Genomic DNA, 14354 nt, shown 5'->3' with positions numbered 1-14354 from the left:
CTTAGATATTCTAATTCATAATGCCTAATAATTAGAATCCTTTTTTTAAATCTCTGAAAGTGTGATATTGGTATGTTCATTTTAGAGGCAACATGATGCCAAGAGATATTTGGCACCTCAAGTCAGACAGCAAGTAAGTGGTGGAACCAAAATCATAACAGCAAATCTGGCTTCAGTTTCCTAAATTAGACCTTAGTCAGGTGTGCCATTAAAGGTTAGTTTCCTGAAGGAAGAGATCCTTGATATCATTTTTATTCTTCTATGTCCCAATTGGTAGCTTAGTGTCAGGAAAATGGTTAATAAAAAAAAAAGAATGAATTAGCTGGTTTTCATCCAAAGGAACCATGCTGAGTGTTGATGGTGTGGCAATTGCTTTGACAACCACAGGTGATAGAAGAAATGCAGACATTTATTCTTTTTCTTCATGAGAAGGATAGAGACATAATGTGGTGGCCACAATCATGGATTCAATGTCTCTGATATTTTCCTATCACCTCCTTCACCAGCAGACAGGAGAGGAGAATGAGGTGGGAGAACCAGAGCAGTGTGTCAGAGTTCCTACTCCTGGGGCTCCCCATCCATCCAGAGCAGCAGGGCATGTTCTTTGCCCTTTTCCTGGGCATGTACCTGACCACGGTGCTGGGGAACCTACTCATCATTCTGCTTATCAGGCTGGACCCTCGCCTCCACACCCCTATGTACATCTTCCTCAGCCACCTGGCCCTCACAGATGTCTCCTTTTCATCTGTCACTGTCCCTAAGATGCTGATAAACATTCAGACTCAGAACCAATCCATTCCCTATGCAGGGTGTGTGACACAGATGTATTTTTTCATATTTTTTTGTTGCATTGATAACCTTCTTCTTGCAGTGATGGCCTATGACAGGTATGTGGCCATTTGTCACCCTCTACACTATGCCATCATCATGAGGGAGAAGCTGTGTATGTGTCTGTTGGCTGGATCCTGGCTCTTCTCCTGTGCTTATGCACTGACCCACACCCTCCTCCTGGCTCAACTGTCCTTCTGTGATGACAACATCATCCTTCAGTTCTTCTGTGACCTTGCCGCCCTGCTTAAGCTGTCCTGCTCAGACTCCTCGATCAATGAGCTGATCATATTCTCTGCAGGGGCTGCAGTTGTAATTTTTTCACTGAGTTGTATCCTTCTCTCTTATGGCCAAATTGGGGTCTCTATCCGGAGGGTCCCCTCTACAAAAGGGATCTGCAAAGCCTTATCGACCTGTGGCTCCCACCTCTCTGTGGTATGTCTATTCTATGGCACAAGTATGGCAGTGTACTTTTTCTCCTCATCAGGCCAGTCCCATGGCGAAGATATCATTTCTTCTGTGATGTACACAGTGGTCACCCCCATGCTGAACCCTTTCATCTACAGCCTGAGAAACAGAGACATGAAATTGGCTCTGGGGAGTATTTTCAGAAACAATAATCTTTTTGTCAATTGATACTCACTTAACCATGTTCTTTTTCACTCACTACCCTTCTCATAAATGCTTTAAAATGTTGTTTGTTGGTTACCCATGTCTCTAGCACTTTTTCTAAATGTCCTTTAAGTTGTCAAATCTACCTTCACCCCATGAACGAATATAAAATCATAATGGCTTAAAGACTTAACTGTATGACAATACACCATCAAATTCTTAGAAGGGAACATACACAAAACATTCTTTGATATCAACCTTACAAATATTTTCTCAGATGAGTCTCTCAAAGAAACATAAATAAAAACAAACATAAACCAGTGGGACCTAATAAAACTGACAAGCTTTTGCACATCAAAAACCATAAAAAAGACAACTTACAGAAGGGGAGAAAATAGTATCAAAGGATGAAATTGATAAGGCCTTAATCTCTAAAATATACAACAACTTATAGAACTCAATCAAAATTAACAAAAACCCAATTGAAAAATGGGCAAAAGACCTGATTAGACATTTCTCCAAAGAAGATATATAGAGGGCCAAGATGTACATGAAAAAAATTATCCTCATCACTGATTATTAGTGAAAAGCAAATCAAATCTACCAAGATACAGCCTCACACCAGTCAGAATAACCATCATTAATAAATCCCAAAATAACAAATATTGGAGAGGGTGTGGAGAAAAGGGAACCCTCCTGCACTATTTGTGGGAATATAAATTGATTTAGCCACTATTGAAGACAGTATGGAGGTACCGTAGAAAACTATATGTAGATCTACCATATGACTAAGCCATCCCACTCTTGAGTATATATCCAGACAAAACTTTCCCTGAAAAATACACATACACCTGCATGTTCATTGTAGTATTTTCAAAATATCCAAGACATGGAAACAACCTAAAAGACCATCAATGGATGAATGGGTTAAGAAGATGTTCTATATATACACAATTGAAGACTACTGAGCCATAAAAAAGAATGAAATGATGCCATTTGCAGAAAAATGGATGGAACAAGAGACTCTCATTCTAAGTGAAGCAAATGAGAAAGAGAAAGACAAAAAACATATGTTATGACGTATCTGAAATCTAATATATGGAACAAATGAATATTTCTACATGAAGAAAATCATGGATATGGAGAAAAGACTTGTGGTTGCCAAGGGGGAGGGGGAGGGAGTGGGAGGGACTGTGAATTTGGGGTTACTAGAAGCAAAATATTGCATTTGGAATGGATAAGCAATGGGATCCTGATGGATAGCACTGGGAACTATGTCTGGTCACTTGTGATGGAGCATGATAATGTGAGATAAAAGAATGTATACATGTAAGTGTGACTGGGTCATCTTGCTGTGTAGTATAAAATTGACAGAACTCTTTAAACCAGCTATAAAGGAAGAAATAAAAATAATTATAAAAAATAAAATAAATATAATAAAAAAGGAAAATAAAAAATAAATCATCATTGTTATTTGATAAATCTCTTACCCTTCATTCAAACCTATTGTCCATTTATTCTTCGGTTAGCCTATATATCATATCAACAACTATGCAATTCAACCTGTGGTCTTAAAGCATCAAACACCTTTCTGTATATATGTAAGTGTGCTTAATTTTTTTTTCAGAGTGTTAACTTATTACTACATTTGGCTTTTTTGCAGCTTTTAAATATATTTAAGTCTTATTATGGTCATGTATTGGGCATTGGTTTTTAAATTTTTAATTGATTAATTAATTTGAAGTATATTTGACTTACAATGTTGTGTTAGTTTCAAGTGTAGAGTAAAGTGATTTCAGGTTTAAATATAATATATATTATCTATTTTTTCAGGTTGTTTTACATTATATGTTATTACAAAGTATTGAGTATAGTTCCACATTCTATACAATTGGTACTTGTTCATTATCTATTATATATGCATAGCAATGTGTATATGTTAACCCAAACTCCTAATTTTACTTCCCCCCCTTTCCCTCTTTGGGAACCATGTGTTTGTTTTTTATGTCTGTGTTTCTATTTCTGTTTTGTGTATAAATTTAATTGTATCATTTTTAAGATACCAGATATAACCAATATCCCATGATATTTTTTTCTAACTGGCTTTCCTTAATTTAGTATGATAGTCCTTATCTCCATCCATGTTTCTACAAATGGCATTATTTTATTCTTTCTATGGCTGAGTGCCTATTCTATTAAATATATCTTTATCATTTATCTGTTGAAGGACATTAATGTTTCTTCCAAGACCTGGCTATTTCACTTCCAAAGCTACAAATATTAAGTTAAGATTCTATTGTTTACTTTTAGTAAAGTTCCAAATGCTTATTTTTGCAATGCAGCATAAAGTGAATAAAGTACATTTGATGGTTTTCTATGTTGTGATTCCACCTCTTGCACTTAATTTTGTGTATCATTGCGCATTTAAATAATATATAGTTTTGTCCTATGGCTAAAATGTGCGTAAGAATATTTGTCTGGGCTACTGGGAAGATTTAATTTGAAAGTGTGTGTAAAACCCTTGGGACTGTGCCTCAAACTATCAACATTGTCTTGGAGGTTTGGATTGGAAATTTTTGATAACAGGATTTTAAGTGACTCAAAACAGGTAGCATGGTGCAAACTACACTGAAAGCCCATGACATAGCTTCAATAATTCTCTTCAAATGTAAGGAGCTTCATATTCTTTTTAAGAGTTGCCTCTTATGTGGTGCCCTTTTCCCAGCCATCATGTATAGTGTTAATATGTCAATAAGGCCCAGTTTGTTACTTGCATTATTAATAGTCCTTATCTTTATTTTTTTTCTGCTTCTCATCATCTCTCATAAAATACATCAAAAATTGTGTACAAAAGTCACATAATTATTATTGTGTTTTTTGTCTTTTTCTCCTTTTAGAAATGTCAATTCCTGCTTATTTATTTTTGATACTATGTTAAGATTACAGCTTAAACTCATGGGTTGTAATGTGTATATAGAGATTGAAATTATATATCAATATCTGTCTTGTTCCCATCTCCCAATTTTTCTGTCCCCCTTCTGACCCATCTCCAATGGGTAACCATTCCTTTAGTTTGCATGTTTCTAGTTTCTACAGCCTGTATTTCTTGTATATATATATTTCCTGGATGTATTCTCTGAGATCACTTAGAAGGCTTGCAAGCAACAAACATACATAATGCCAAATTTGATTTTTGAATATCAGTGTCTTCTAACAGGAACCAAAGTGACTTAGAAAAATGGCTGATTCTAGGACTGGGTCCAGGAAAAAACAAGACCAGGGAAATATTGCTTAGCTCAAAAATAAAAAGTGCTCAATTAATCATGGGGACACAGGACCCAGCTGGAAGGGGTTCCCATTGTCCTAATCTGGATAATTAGAGTTTCAAAATGAATAGCATCAGCAACTACTTACAATTCAGAGAATTAATAAGAATTCATGAGTCCATGATGATACAAATAAATCAATGAAAAAAAATGAATGTGGAGTAAGGGGAAATTCCTTCCTATGGGATAATTAAGCAAATCAGCATAGAGGAAGTGATCAAATTAGAAAATCACTATTTCGCCTTCCCATTTGTAGTGGTTTTTTCCACATATGAATCATCAAAAGGTATTATATATAGTGGGTGAAATCATATTAAGAAAAGTGTTGAGGTTATATAGTCTTAAAATATCTACCAAATGATAGTTAATTACGAAGGTTAAAATAGGCTATTATTGCAGAAAACCTGCAATCACCACCTTAAACAATGGAACAATGATAAAATCAGTAGTAATTGGAGGTAATTTTTTTTTCTTTTTAGGGTTGCATCTGTGCATATGGAAGTCCTCAACCTAGGGGTAGAATCAGAGTTGCAGCTGCTGGCTGACATCACAGCCACAGGAACAACACATCTGAGATGCATCTACTGCCCACAGTGAAGCCTGCAGCAACACCTGATCAGTAACACAATCAGAAAGGTCAGATTTTGAACCTGCATCCTCATGGATACTAATCAGGTTTGTAATATGCTGAGCCACAAAGTGAACTCCAAAGAACACAATTTATTTTTTTACAGTTTCAATTTTTAATTTATTTTACATGGCAGTTTACAGTTCACCAAGTAGAATGTTAATTCATTCTCAGAATGGCAAATATCCCATCTTAAGTGAGTGATGGAAAAACAAAATTCAATGCCAAATTCACTGACATATGTATATTTCATCTACAGTGATGCTGTGTACTTTTTAAAAAATTTTTATATAATGATTTTTTATTTTTTAAAATTATAGTTGTACAGTTTTCTGTCAATTTTCTACTGTACAGCATGTTGACCCAGTTACACAGATATATATAGATTCTGTTTTCTCACATTATCATGCTCCATCATAAGTGACTACATATACTTTCCAGTGCTACACAACAGGATCTAATTGCTTATCCATTTCAAATGCATTAGTCTGTATCTATTAATCCCAAATTCCCAATCCTCCCACTCACTCTCCCTCCCCCTTGGCAACAAGGAGTCTATTCTCAAGTCCATGATTTTCTTTTCTATGGAAAGGTTAATTCAGGGAACACAAATTCTTAATGAACATGTGCAATTCTTAAAAAAAATCTGGGAATGTGGAGTTCCCATCATGGCTCAGTGGTTAACAAATCTGACTTGGAACCATGAGGTTGCAGGTTCGATCCCTGGCCTCGCTCAGTGGATTAGGGATCTGGCATTGCCATGAGCTGTGGTATAGATTGCAGATGTGGCTTGGATCCCACATTGCTGTGGCTCTGGCATAAGCCAGAGGCGACAGCTCTGACTCGACCCCTAGCCTGGGAACCTCCATATGCTGTGAGAGTGGCTGTAGAAAAGAAAAAGAAAAAACAAAAATCTGGGAATGTAAGGCTTATGTTTGGTATTATTTAATGTACATGGGTAAAGCCCTTGGCCTAAGACACAAAAGTTCATAAAATTTTTCAGCATGGTGGACAATAGTTTGTGGACTATTCTAGCTCCAAGCAGCTATACTAACGTCTTTATCTAAATATAATTTGGAGGGTCTGGGTAGCTCAGTCAGTAGAGAATCAAACTTTTAATTTGAGGGTCCAAAGTTCAAGTCCCTCTCCAGGCACCTTGTGAAATTTAGTTTGCCAACAATGTTATGTTCTGGTGTATTATATAGTGATTTGACATTTTCATATATTATGAAATGATCACCACAATTATTAATCTAGTAACTATCTGTCCCCAAAATGTTTTACAGTATTATGTATCATATTCTCTATGCTGTATATTAAATCCACAAGGCTTCTTTATTTTATAACTGGAGGTTTGTTCCTCTTCACCTACATCAACTATTTCATCCCTCTCCCCCAGAAACTGCCCCCTCTGGCAACCACTGGTTTCTTCTCTGTATTTATGAATCTGTTTTCATTTGGTTTTGTTGATTTGTTGGCTCCAGATATGTGTGATACCATAATATTTATCATCATCTCTGTCTGATTTCACAGAGCGTAATAACTCTAGATCCATCCATATTGTTTGAACATGGCTGTGAACTGTAAGATGCACTTGAATAGCTCCTTCATGGATGTGTTTGCCAAAGAAGGTGGCAAATATTTTTAACTTCCAGGAAGGGAACTCACAGACAGTCGTTTTCACTGTTGGGGATTAAATTTCATGCTTTTGTGTGTGGATGTCCAATTTCACAGCCTCATTTATTGAAGAGACTCAGCTTTCCCTATTATGTGCTTTTGGTTCCCTTGTCAAAGATCAGTTGATCATGTATGTGTGGGTTTCATTCTGTGCTCCATATTCTGTTCCATTTTTTATATGTGTATTTTTTTAATAACCCAGAACATTATTCCTTCCCTCCTTTTTATTTATTTTTTTCTTTCTTTAATTTGTTTTTTATTGTTATTTCCCCCAACACACTTTTTTTCCCACTATACAGCATGGGGAACTACTTACATATACATGTATACATAATTTTCTCTCCCATTGTTGTGCTGAGTTATAAGTATCTCGGCACAGTTCTCAGTGCTACACAGCAAAATATAATGACAATACCATACTGTGTTGATTTCTAAAGGTTTGAAATATAGTTTGCAATCAGGAAGTGTGATGCCTAAAGTTTTGTTCATTTTGATCAAGATGGCTTTGGCTTTTGTTGGTCTTTTGTGGTTTCATACTGATAGAATAAATGATGGTGATGGGATGTGAGCTCCAACAGACTTCAGGGTCAATGATGTGGGATATCAAGATATGGTAACACCATATTTGGTCTTTTCATCAGTGGATGGAGTTGCAGATTCCATTTTCGGTTCTTCAAAGTTCAAGGGTGTTCGTGGCCTATCCTTCTACTCATGAGCATGTAATGTGAAGACCAATGTGTCCCTGAAACACATCTTCTGGGACTCCTGTAGTTCAGTCCCTTTCGTCCCTGTGCTGGATCCATCTCCAGAGGAAGGCAAGACATTGGACAATCCACTCAGTTGTCGTCTTCTCTAACCAGAAGCTTGAGGATGTGTTCCCCGGGGTCTCAGTCCTGTTGATAAATGTGGATATTGCTCTTTTTTCTTGTAAACAGGTGGGGAAGTGCTAAATATCCTCAGGCCATGGAGGCATAAGTGATGAGTCCATAGGTAGTGGCCTGGACTAGCAGAGATCGGAACAAGTTGGGGAGCCATCGCTTGGCCTAGATATGTGCGTTCATGTGAGGACTAGGAAAAAGAGATAGAGAAATGTGTGTTTACTTTGACCATGTAGCCATGTGTTTTTAGTTCTATTTTGAATATCTTGGGGAATCGCCACACTGTTTTCCATATTGGTGGCACCATTTTACCTCACCACCAACAGTGTAGAAGTGTTCTTGTTTGCATGATGTTTAAGTCCTGTGTAACAAAAGATTTCATTTTAAAGTTGTAAGTATGTTGGTATGAATCCATACGAACCTCACTTCTGAGTAGGATGAGTATGGGTTGGAGTGGGCCAAAACGCAGCACCTGGGGTTTTGGTTTTGTGTCACTGTGTGTCATGCAGTGTATCTGTTTGTATGTATAACACACTCACAATCTACTTCTATCCTTGGATGGCTGTAGAGCAGAGAGAGCTATGTGAGGGCCTTGGAAATATGTGTATGCATTTGACCTGATCAGACAGCCTCTTCCTTTGTCTTAGCTCTAGATAAACAAGCAACAAACAAAATCCTCTTTATGCTTATTTGGTGAAACTTTGTCCAGATGGCTACTGACCATCTCTCATTATTCCTCACTGATGTTTAATGACTTCCATATTTCCACCCTGGGGAATAAGATGGGGTCAGGTTTGGAAATTTCACTACTTAATCATGTGGCTGTTAGTTCTGATATAGGTATGTGGACCTACAGCATCTATAATATCTCAGCTCTCTGGTCAACTCATCGGGCAAATTAACATGTCCCTCAATTTGTCTGTATGCTCAGAATTGAGCCATTTTATTTTATTTTATTTTATTTTATTTTATTTTATTTTACTTTATTTTTATTTCCCCAATACATTATTTTTTTCTACTATACAGCATGGTTACCCAGTTACATGTACATATATACATTATTATTTCTCACATTATCATGCTCCATCATAATTGACCAGACATATTTCCCAGGGCTGCACAGCAGGATCTCATTGCTAATCCATTCCAAAGGCATTACTCTGCATCTATTAACCCCAAGTTCCCAATCCATACCATTTACCTTCCTCTTGGCAATCACAAGTCTATTCTCTAAATTCATAATTTTTTATTCTGCAGAAAGGTTCATTTGTGCCATATATTATTCAAGATAAAAGTGATATCAAATGGTACTTGTCTTTCTCTTTCAGACTTACTTCACTCAGGTTGAGAGTCTCTAGCTCCATCCATGTTGTTGCAAACAGCATTATTTTGTCCATTTTTGTGGCTGAGCAGTATTCCATTGTGTATATATACCACATCTTCCTAATCCAATCATCTGTCAATGGACATTTGGTTGTTTCAATGTCTTGGCTGTTGTGAATAGTGCTGCAGTGAACATTCAGGTGCATGTGTCTTTTATAAGGAAAGTTTTGTCCAGCTATATGCTCAAGAGTGGGATTACTGGGTCAGATGGTAGTTCTATATATAGATTTTTAAGGTATCTCCATATTGTTCTCCATAGTGGTAGTACCATCTTCCATTCCCACCAACAGTGCAGGAGGGTTCCCTTTTCTCCACATCCCCTCCAGCATTTGCTCTTTATTGATGTATTAATGATGACCATTCTGACCAGTGTGAAGTGGTTTATCATGGTTGCTTTGATTTGAATTTCTCTAATAATCAGGTATGTTGAGCATTGTTTTGTGAGGTTGACATACATCTGTATATCTTCTTTGGAGAATTGTCTATTCAGGTCTTTGGACATTTTTTTTTTGTCTTTTCTAGGGCCGCTCCTGCAGCATATGGAGGTTCCCAGGCTAGGGGTCGAATAGGAGCTGTAGCCACTGGCCTACGCCAGAGCCACAGCAAGGCGGGATCCAAGCCGCGTCTGCAACCTACACCACAGCTCATGGCAACGCTGGATCGTTAACCCACTGAGCAAGGGCAGGGACCGAACCCGCGACCTCATGGTTCCTAGGCGGATTTGTTAACCACTGCGCCACGACGGGAACTCCTGGACATTTTTTTTAAATTGGGTTGTTGTCTTTCTCACTGTAGAGTTGTATAAATTGTTTGTACATCTTAGAGATTAAGCCCATGTCAGTTGCATCACTTTAAACTATTTTCTCCCATTCTGTAAGTTGTCTTTTTGTTACCTGAGAAAAAATTCATATGGTTGATGTCAAAGAATGTTTTGCCTATGTTCTCTTCCAGGAGTTTGATTGTGTCCTATCTTATGTTTAGGTCTGTCAGCCATTTTGAGTTTATTTTTATGCATGATGTGAGGCTGTGTTCTAGTTTCATTGATTTGCATGCAGCTGTCCAGGTTTCCCAGCAATACTTGCTAAAAAGACTGTCTTTTCCCATTTTATGTTCTTGCCTACTTTGTCAAATATTAATTGACCATATGTGTCTGGTTTTATTTCTGCATTCTCTATTCTGTTTCATTGGTCTGTCTGTCTGTTTTGGTAACAGCATTGCACTCTCTTGATGACTGTGGCTTTGTAATATTGCCTGAAGTTTGGGAGAGTTATGCCTCCTGATTGGTTTTTGTTCCTCAGAATCATTTTGGCAATTCTGGGTATTGTGTGGTTCCATATAAATTTTTGAATATTGTTTGGAATTTGTTCTAGTTTTTTGAAAAATGTCATGGGTAATTCGATAGGAATAGCAACAAATCTGAATCTGTATATTGCTTTGGGTTGTATGGCCATTTTAACTATATTAATTTTTCCAACCCAGGAGCATGGAATATCTTTGCATTTCTTTACATCTTCTTTTATTTCCTCAATTAATATTTTATAGTTATCAGCAGATAAATATTTTACTTCCTTTGTCAGGTGTATTCCAGGTATTTGATTTTTTTGGGTACATTGTTAAAAGTTATTGTATTTTTGTATTCCTTATCTAATATTTCACTGTTAGTATACACAAATGGGACTTATTTCTGAATGTTAATCTTATATCCTGCTATGCTGCTGAATTTGTTGGTCAGTTCAAATAGTTTTTGGATTGAGTCCTTAGGGGTTTCTAAATATAGTATCCTGTCAACTGCATACAGGGACAATTTTAATCTTCTATTCCTTGCTGGATTCCTTTTATTTCTTTGGTTTGTCTGATTGTTGTGACTAGGTCTTCCGTTATTATAATGAATAAGAGTGGTGAAAGTGGGCACCCTTGTCTTGTTCCATATTTTAGTGGGAAGGCTTTGAGCTTCTCTCTATTGAGTATTATATTTACTGTGGGTTTGTCATAAATGGCTTTGATTATGTTAAGGGATGTTCCCTCTATACACACTTTTGTAAGAGTTTTGATCATGAATGGATGTTGGCTTTTGTCAAATGCATCTATTGAGATGATCATGTGGTTTTGACTTATCTTTTGTTAATATGGTGCATGACATTGATTGATTTGCATAAATTGAACCATCCTTGTGCACCTGGGATGAATCCCACCTGGTCGTGGTGTATGATCTTTTTGATATGTTGTTGGATATGGTTGGCTAAAATTTTGTTTAGATTTTTGCATCTTTATTCATCTAACATATTGGCCTATAGTTTTCTTTCTTAGTGGTATCTTTGTATGGTTTTGGTGTTAGGATGATGGTGGTGTCATAGAATGTCCTCTGGAGTGTTGCTTTATCTTCAAACTTTTGAGTAAGTTTAAGCAGGATGGTTATAACTTCCCCTTTGTATGTTTGGTAGAATTCGCCTGTGAAGCCATGTGGTCCTGGACTTTTACTTGTAGGGAGTGTTTTTATGACATATTCAATGTTATTTCTAGATATTGATCTGTTCAGGTAATCTATTTCTTCTTGATTCAGTTTTGGCAGGCTGTAAGTAACTAGAAAGTTGTCCATTTCTTCTAGGTTGTTAAATTTGTTGGCATACAATTGTCAGTGGTATTCCCTCGTGTTTTTTTTTGTATTATTGTAATATGTGTTGTTGGGTATCCTTTTTAATTTCCTATTTTGTTTGTTTGAGGTTTTTTCTCTCCTCTTCTTGGTGAGTCTAGCCAGAGGTTTGCCAATTTTTTTCACCTTTTCGAGGAACCACCTCTTGGTTTGACTGATTTTGTCTATTGTTTTGAATCTCTATTTTATTGATTTTCTGTTTGATATTTATGATTTCCTTCCTTCTGCTGAATTTAGGGTTTCTGTTGTTGTTGCTCTATTCTTTTTGTAATTCATTCAAGTAGTGGATTACATTGTCCAATTTATATTTTTCTTATTTTTTGAGGAAGATCTGTATTGCTATGAACTTCCATCTGAGCACTGCTTTTGTGGCATCCCATAGATTTTGAGTGGCTTTGTCTTCTTTATCATTTGTATCGAGGTATTTTTTTTTAATTTCCTTCTTGATTTCCACATTGACCTATTAATTTTTTAGTATTTTTAGTAGCATGTTGCTTAGTTTCCCTGTAGTCAGTTTTTTCTCATTTCTTTTCCTGTGGTTGATTTCTAGTTTCTTTCCATCATGGTCAGAGAAGATGGTTCAAATAATTTCTGTAGTCTTAAATTTGTTGAGGTTCACGTTGTGCCCAAGCATGTGATCAATCCTTGAGAATATTGCACTTTAGAAGAATATATATTCTGTTTTTTTGGGAGGTAATGTCCTGAAAATGTCAATTAAGTCTAAAGTTTCTATTGTGTCCTTTAGGATCTCTATTGCCTTATTGATTTTCTCTCTAGAGGATCTGTCCATTGATGTGAGTGGGGTGTTAAAATCTCCTAATATGATTGTATTCTCATAAATTTCTCCTTTTATTTATGTTAGGATTTATTTTAGGTATCTGGGTGCTCCAATATTAGGGACATATATATTGATGATTGTAATATCCTCCTGAATGGATACTTTAACCATTAAAGTATGTCCTTCTTTGTCTTTCTTTATGACCTTCGTTTTAAAGTTTATTTTTACCGATATGAGTATTGCAACTCCTGCTTTCCTGTCTGGACCATTGGCATGAAATATCTTTTTCCATCACCTCAATTTCAATCTCTATGTGTCCTTTGCCCTAAGGTGAGTTTATTGTAGACAGCAGATTGAAGGTTTTCGTTTTTTTTATCCAATCAGCCACTACGAGTGTTTTGATTGGAGCATTCAGTCCATTGACAATTAAGGTGATAATTGATAGATGATTGTTTATTGCCATTTTAAACCTTGCTTTCCAGTCCATTATTCCTTTCTTTTTTTGGTTGGATGGCCTCCAATTATTTTCTGCTTGAGTGTTTTTTTTTTTCAGTTTTGTGAATGTAATGTTAAGTTTTGTTTTGTGGTTGCCCTGTTTTTTAAGTGTGTTAACCCCTTCCTATATCTGCTTCCTTTAGCCTGATAGTCATATAGGCTCAAACAAATCAGTAAAATAAAAAAAAAATCTCTATTTTCTTACTTTCCTTTCCCACATTTTATGATTGTGATGTCTTTTTTTTTTTTTTTTTTTGTCTAACATCTTCATGTTTAGATCTGTCTGCTGGCTTATTTAAGTGATTGTTTTCCAATTGTAGTTTCATCCATCCTAATTCTTCTTAATTTTTTTTTTTTAATTTAGGGAAGCTGTCTCATTATTTCTTCTACAATGTGTTAGTACTGCTATACTCTTTTACCGTTTGTTTTTTAGAAAAATTCTCTTTACCCTTCTATTTTAAATGATTTTCTTGCTAGATAGATTATTCTATGCTGCATTTTATTTTCCTTTCAGCATTTTAAATATATCTTGTCATTCACTTCTGGCCTGTTGTGTTTCTCTAGAGAAATCAGCTGATAGCCTTATGGAGGTTCGCTTATCATTAACAATTTGCTTTTCTCTTGCTGTCTTTAGAATCCTCTCTTTATCTTTAAATTTTGCCATTTTAATTGTAATATATTTTGGTGTGGACCTGTTGGGGTCCACCTTGTTTGGGGCCTTTTGTGCTTCCTGTGTCTTGATATCAGTATCCTTTAGATGTGGAAAGTTTTCAGGCATAATATCTTCTAATATATATTCAATCCTGTTTTGTTTTTTCTTCTTCTAGAATTCCTATTATGTGTAATTTGTCCCTCATTATATTATCCCATAGGCCTCTTAGATTGATTTCATGTTTACTCATTTGGTTTTGTGTCTGCTGTCTTGTTTGCATGGTTTCCATTATTCTATCTTTCATATCACTATTTCATTCCTCGGTATTATTCCTTCTGCTCCTTTTTGCCTTTAGCTCAGTTTGTATCTCTGATACAAACTTCCTTATATTTTCTAGTTCTTTTCTAAAGGAATCTGCATTACTAGTCATATTGTCTCCTCATTCCT

At 36.1% G+C, this 14354-nt stretch overlaps 1 protein-coding gene across 1 annotated transcript; it reads left to right on the top strand.

Moving 5' to 3' along the window:
- Positions 1-522: 522 nt before the first annotated feature.
- On the top strand, positions 523-1464 carry LOC125120898 (olfactory receptor 1J4-like). Its single transcript, XM_047769276.1, has one exon. It carries the CDS (start codon positions 523-525, stop codon positions 1462-1464), a length of 942 nt encoding a protein of 313 aa, XP_047625232.1.
- The last annotated feature ends 12890 nt before the right edge of the window (positions 1465-14354 follow it).

The sequence above is a fragment of the Phacochoerus africanus genome, chromosome 2 (genome assembly GCF_016906955.1).
Source record: "Phacochoerus africanus isolate WHEZ1 chromosome 2, ROS_Pafr_v1, whole genome shotgun sequence".
NCBI lineage: Eukaryota > Metazoa > Chordata > Mammalia > Artiodactyla > Suidae > Phacochoerus > Phacochoerus africanus.
Note: the sequence above shows the minus strand (reverse complement) of the source record. Positions and strands in the feature narration are given on the sequence as shown.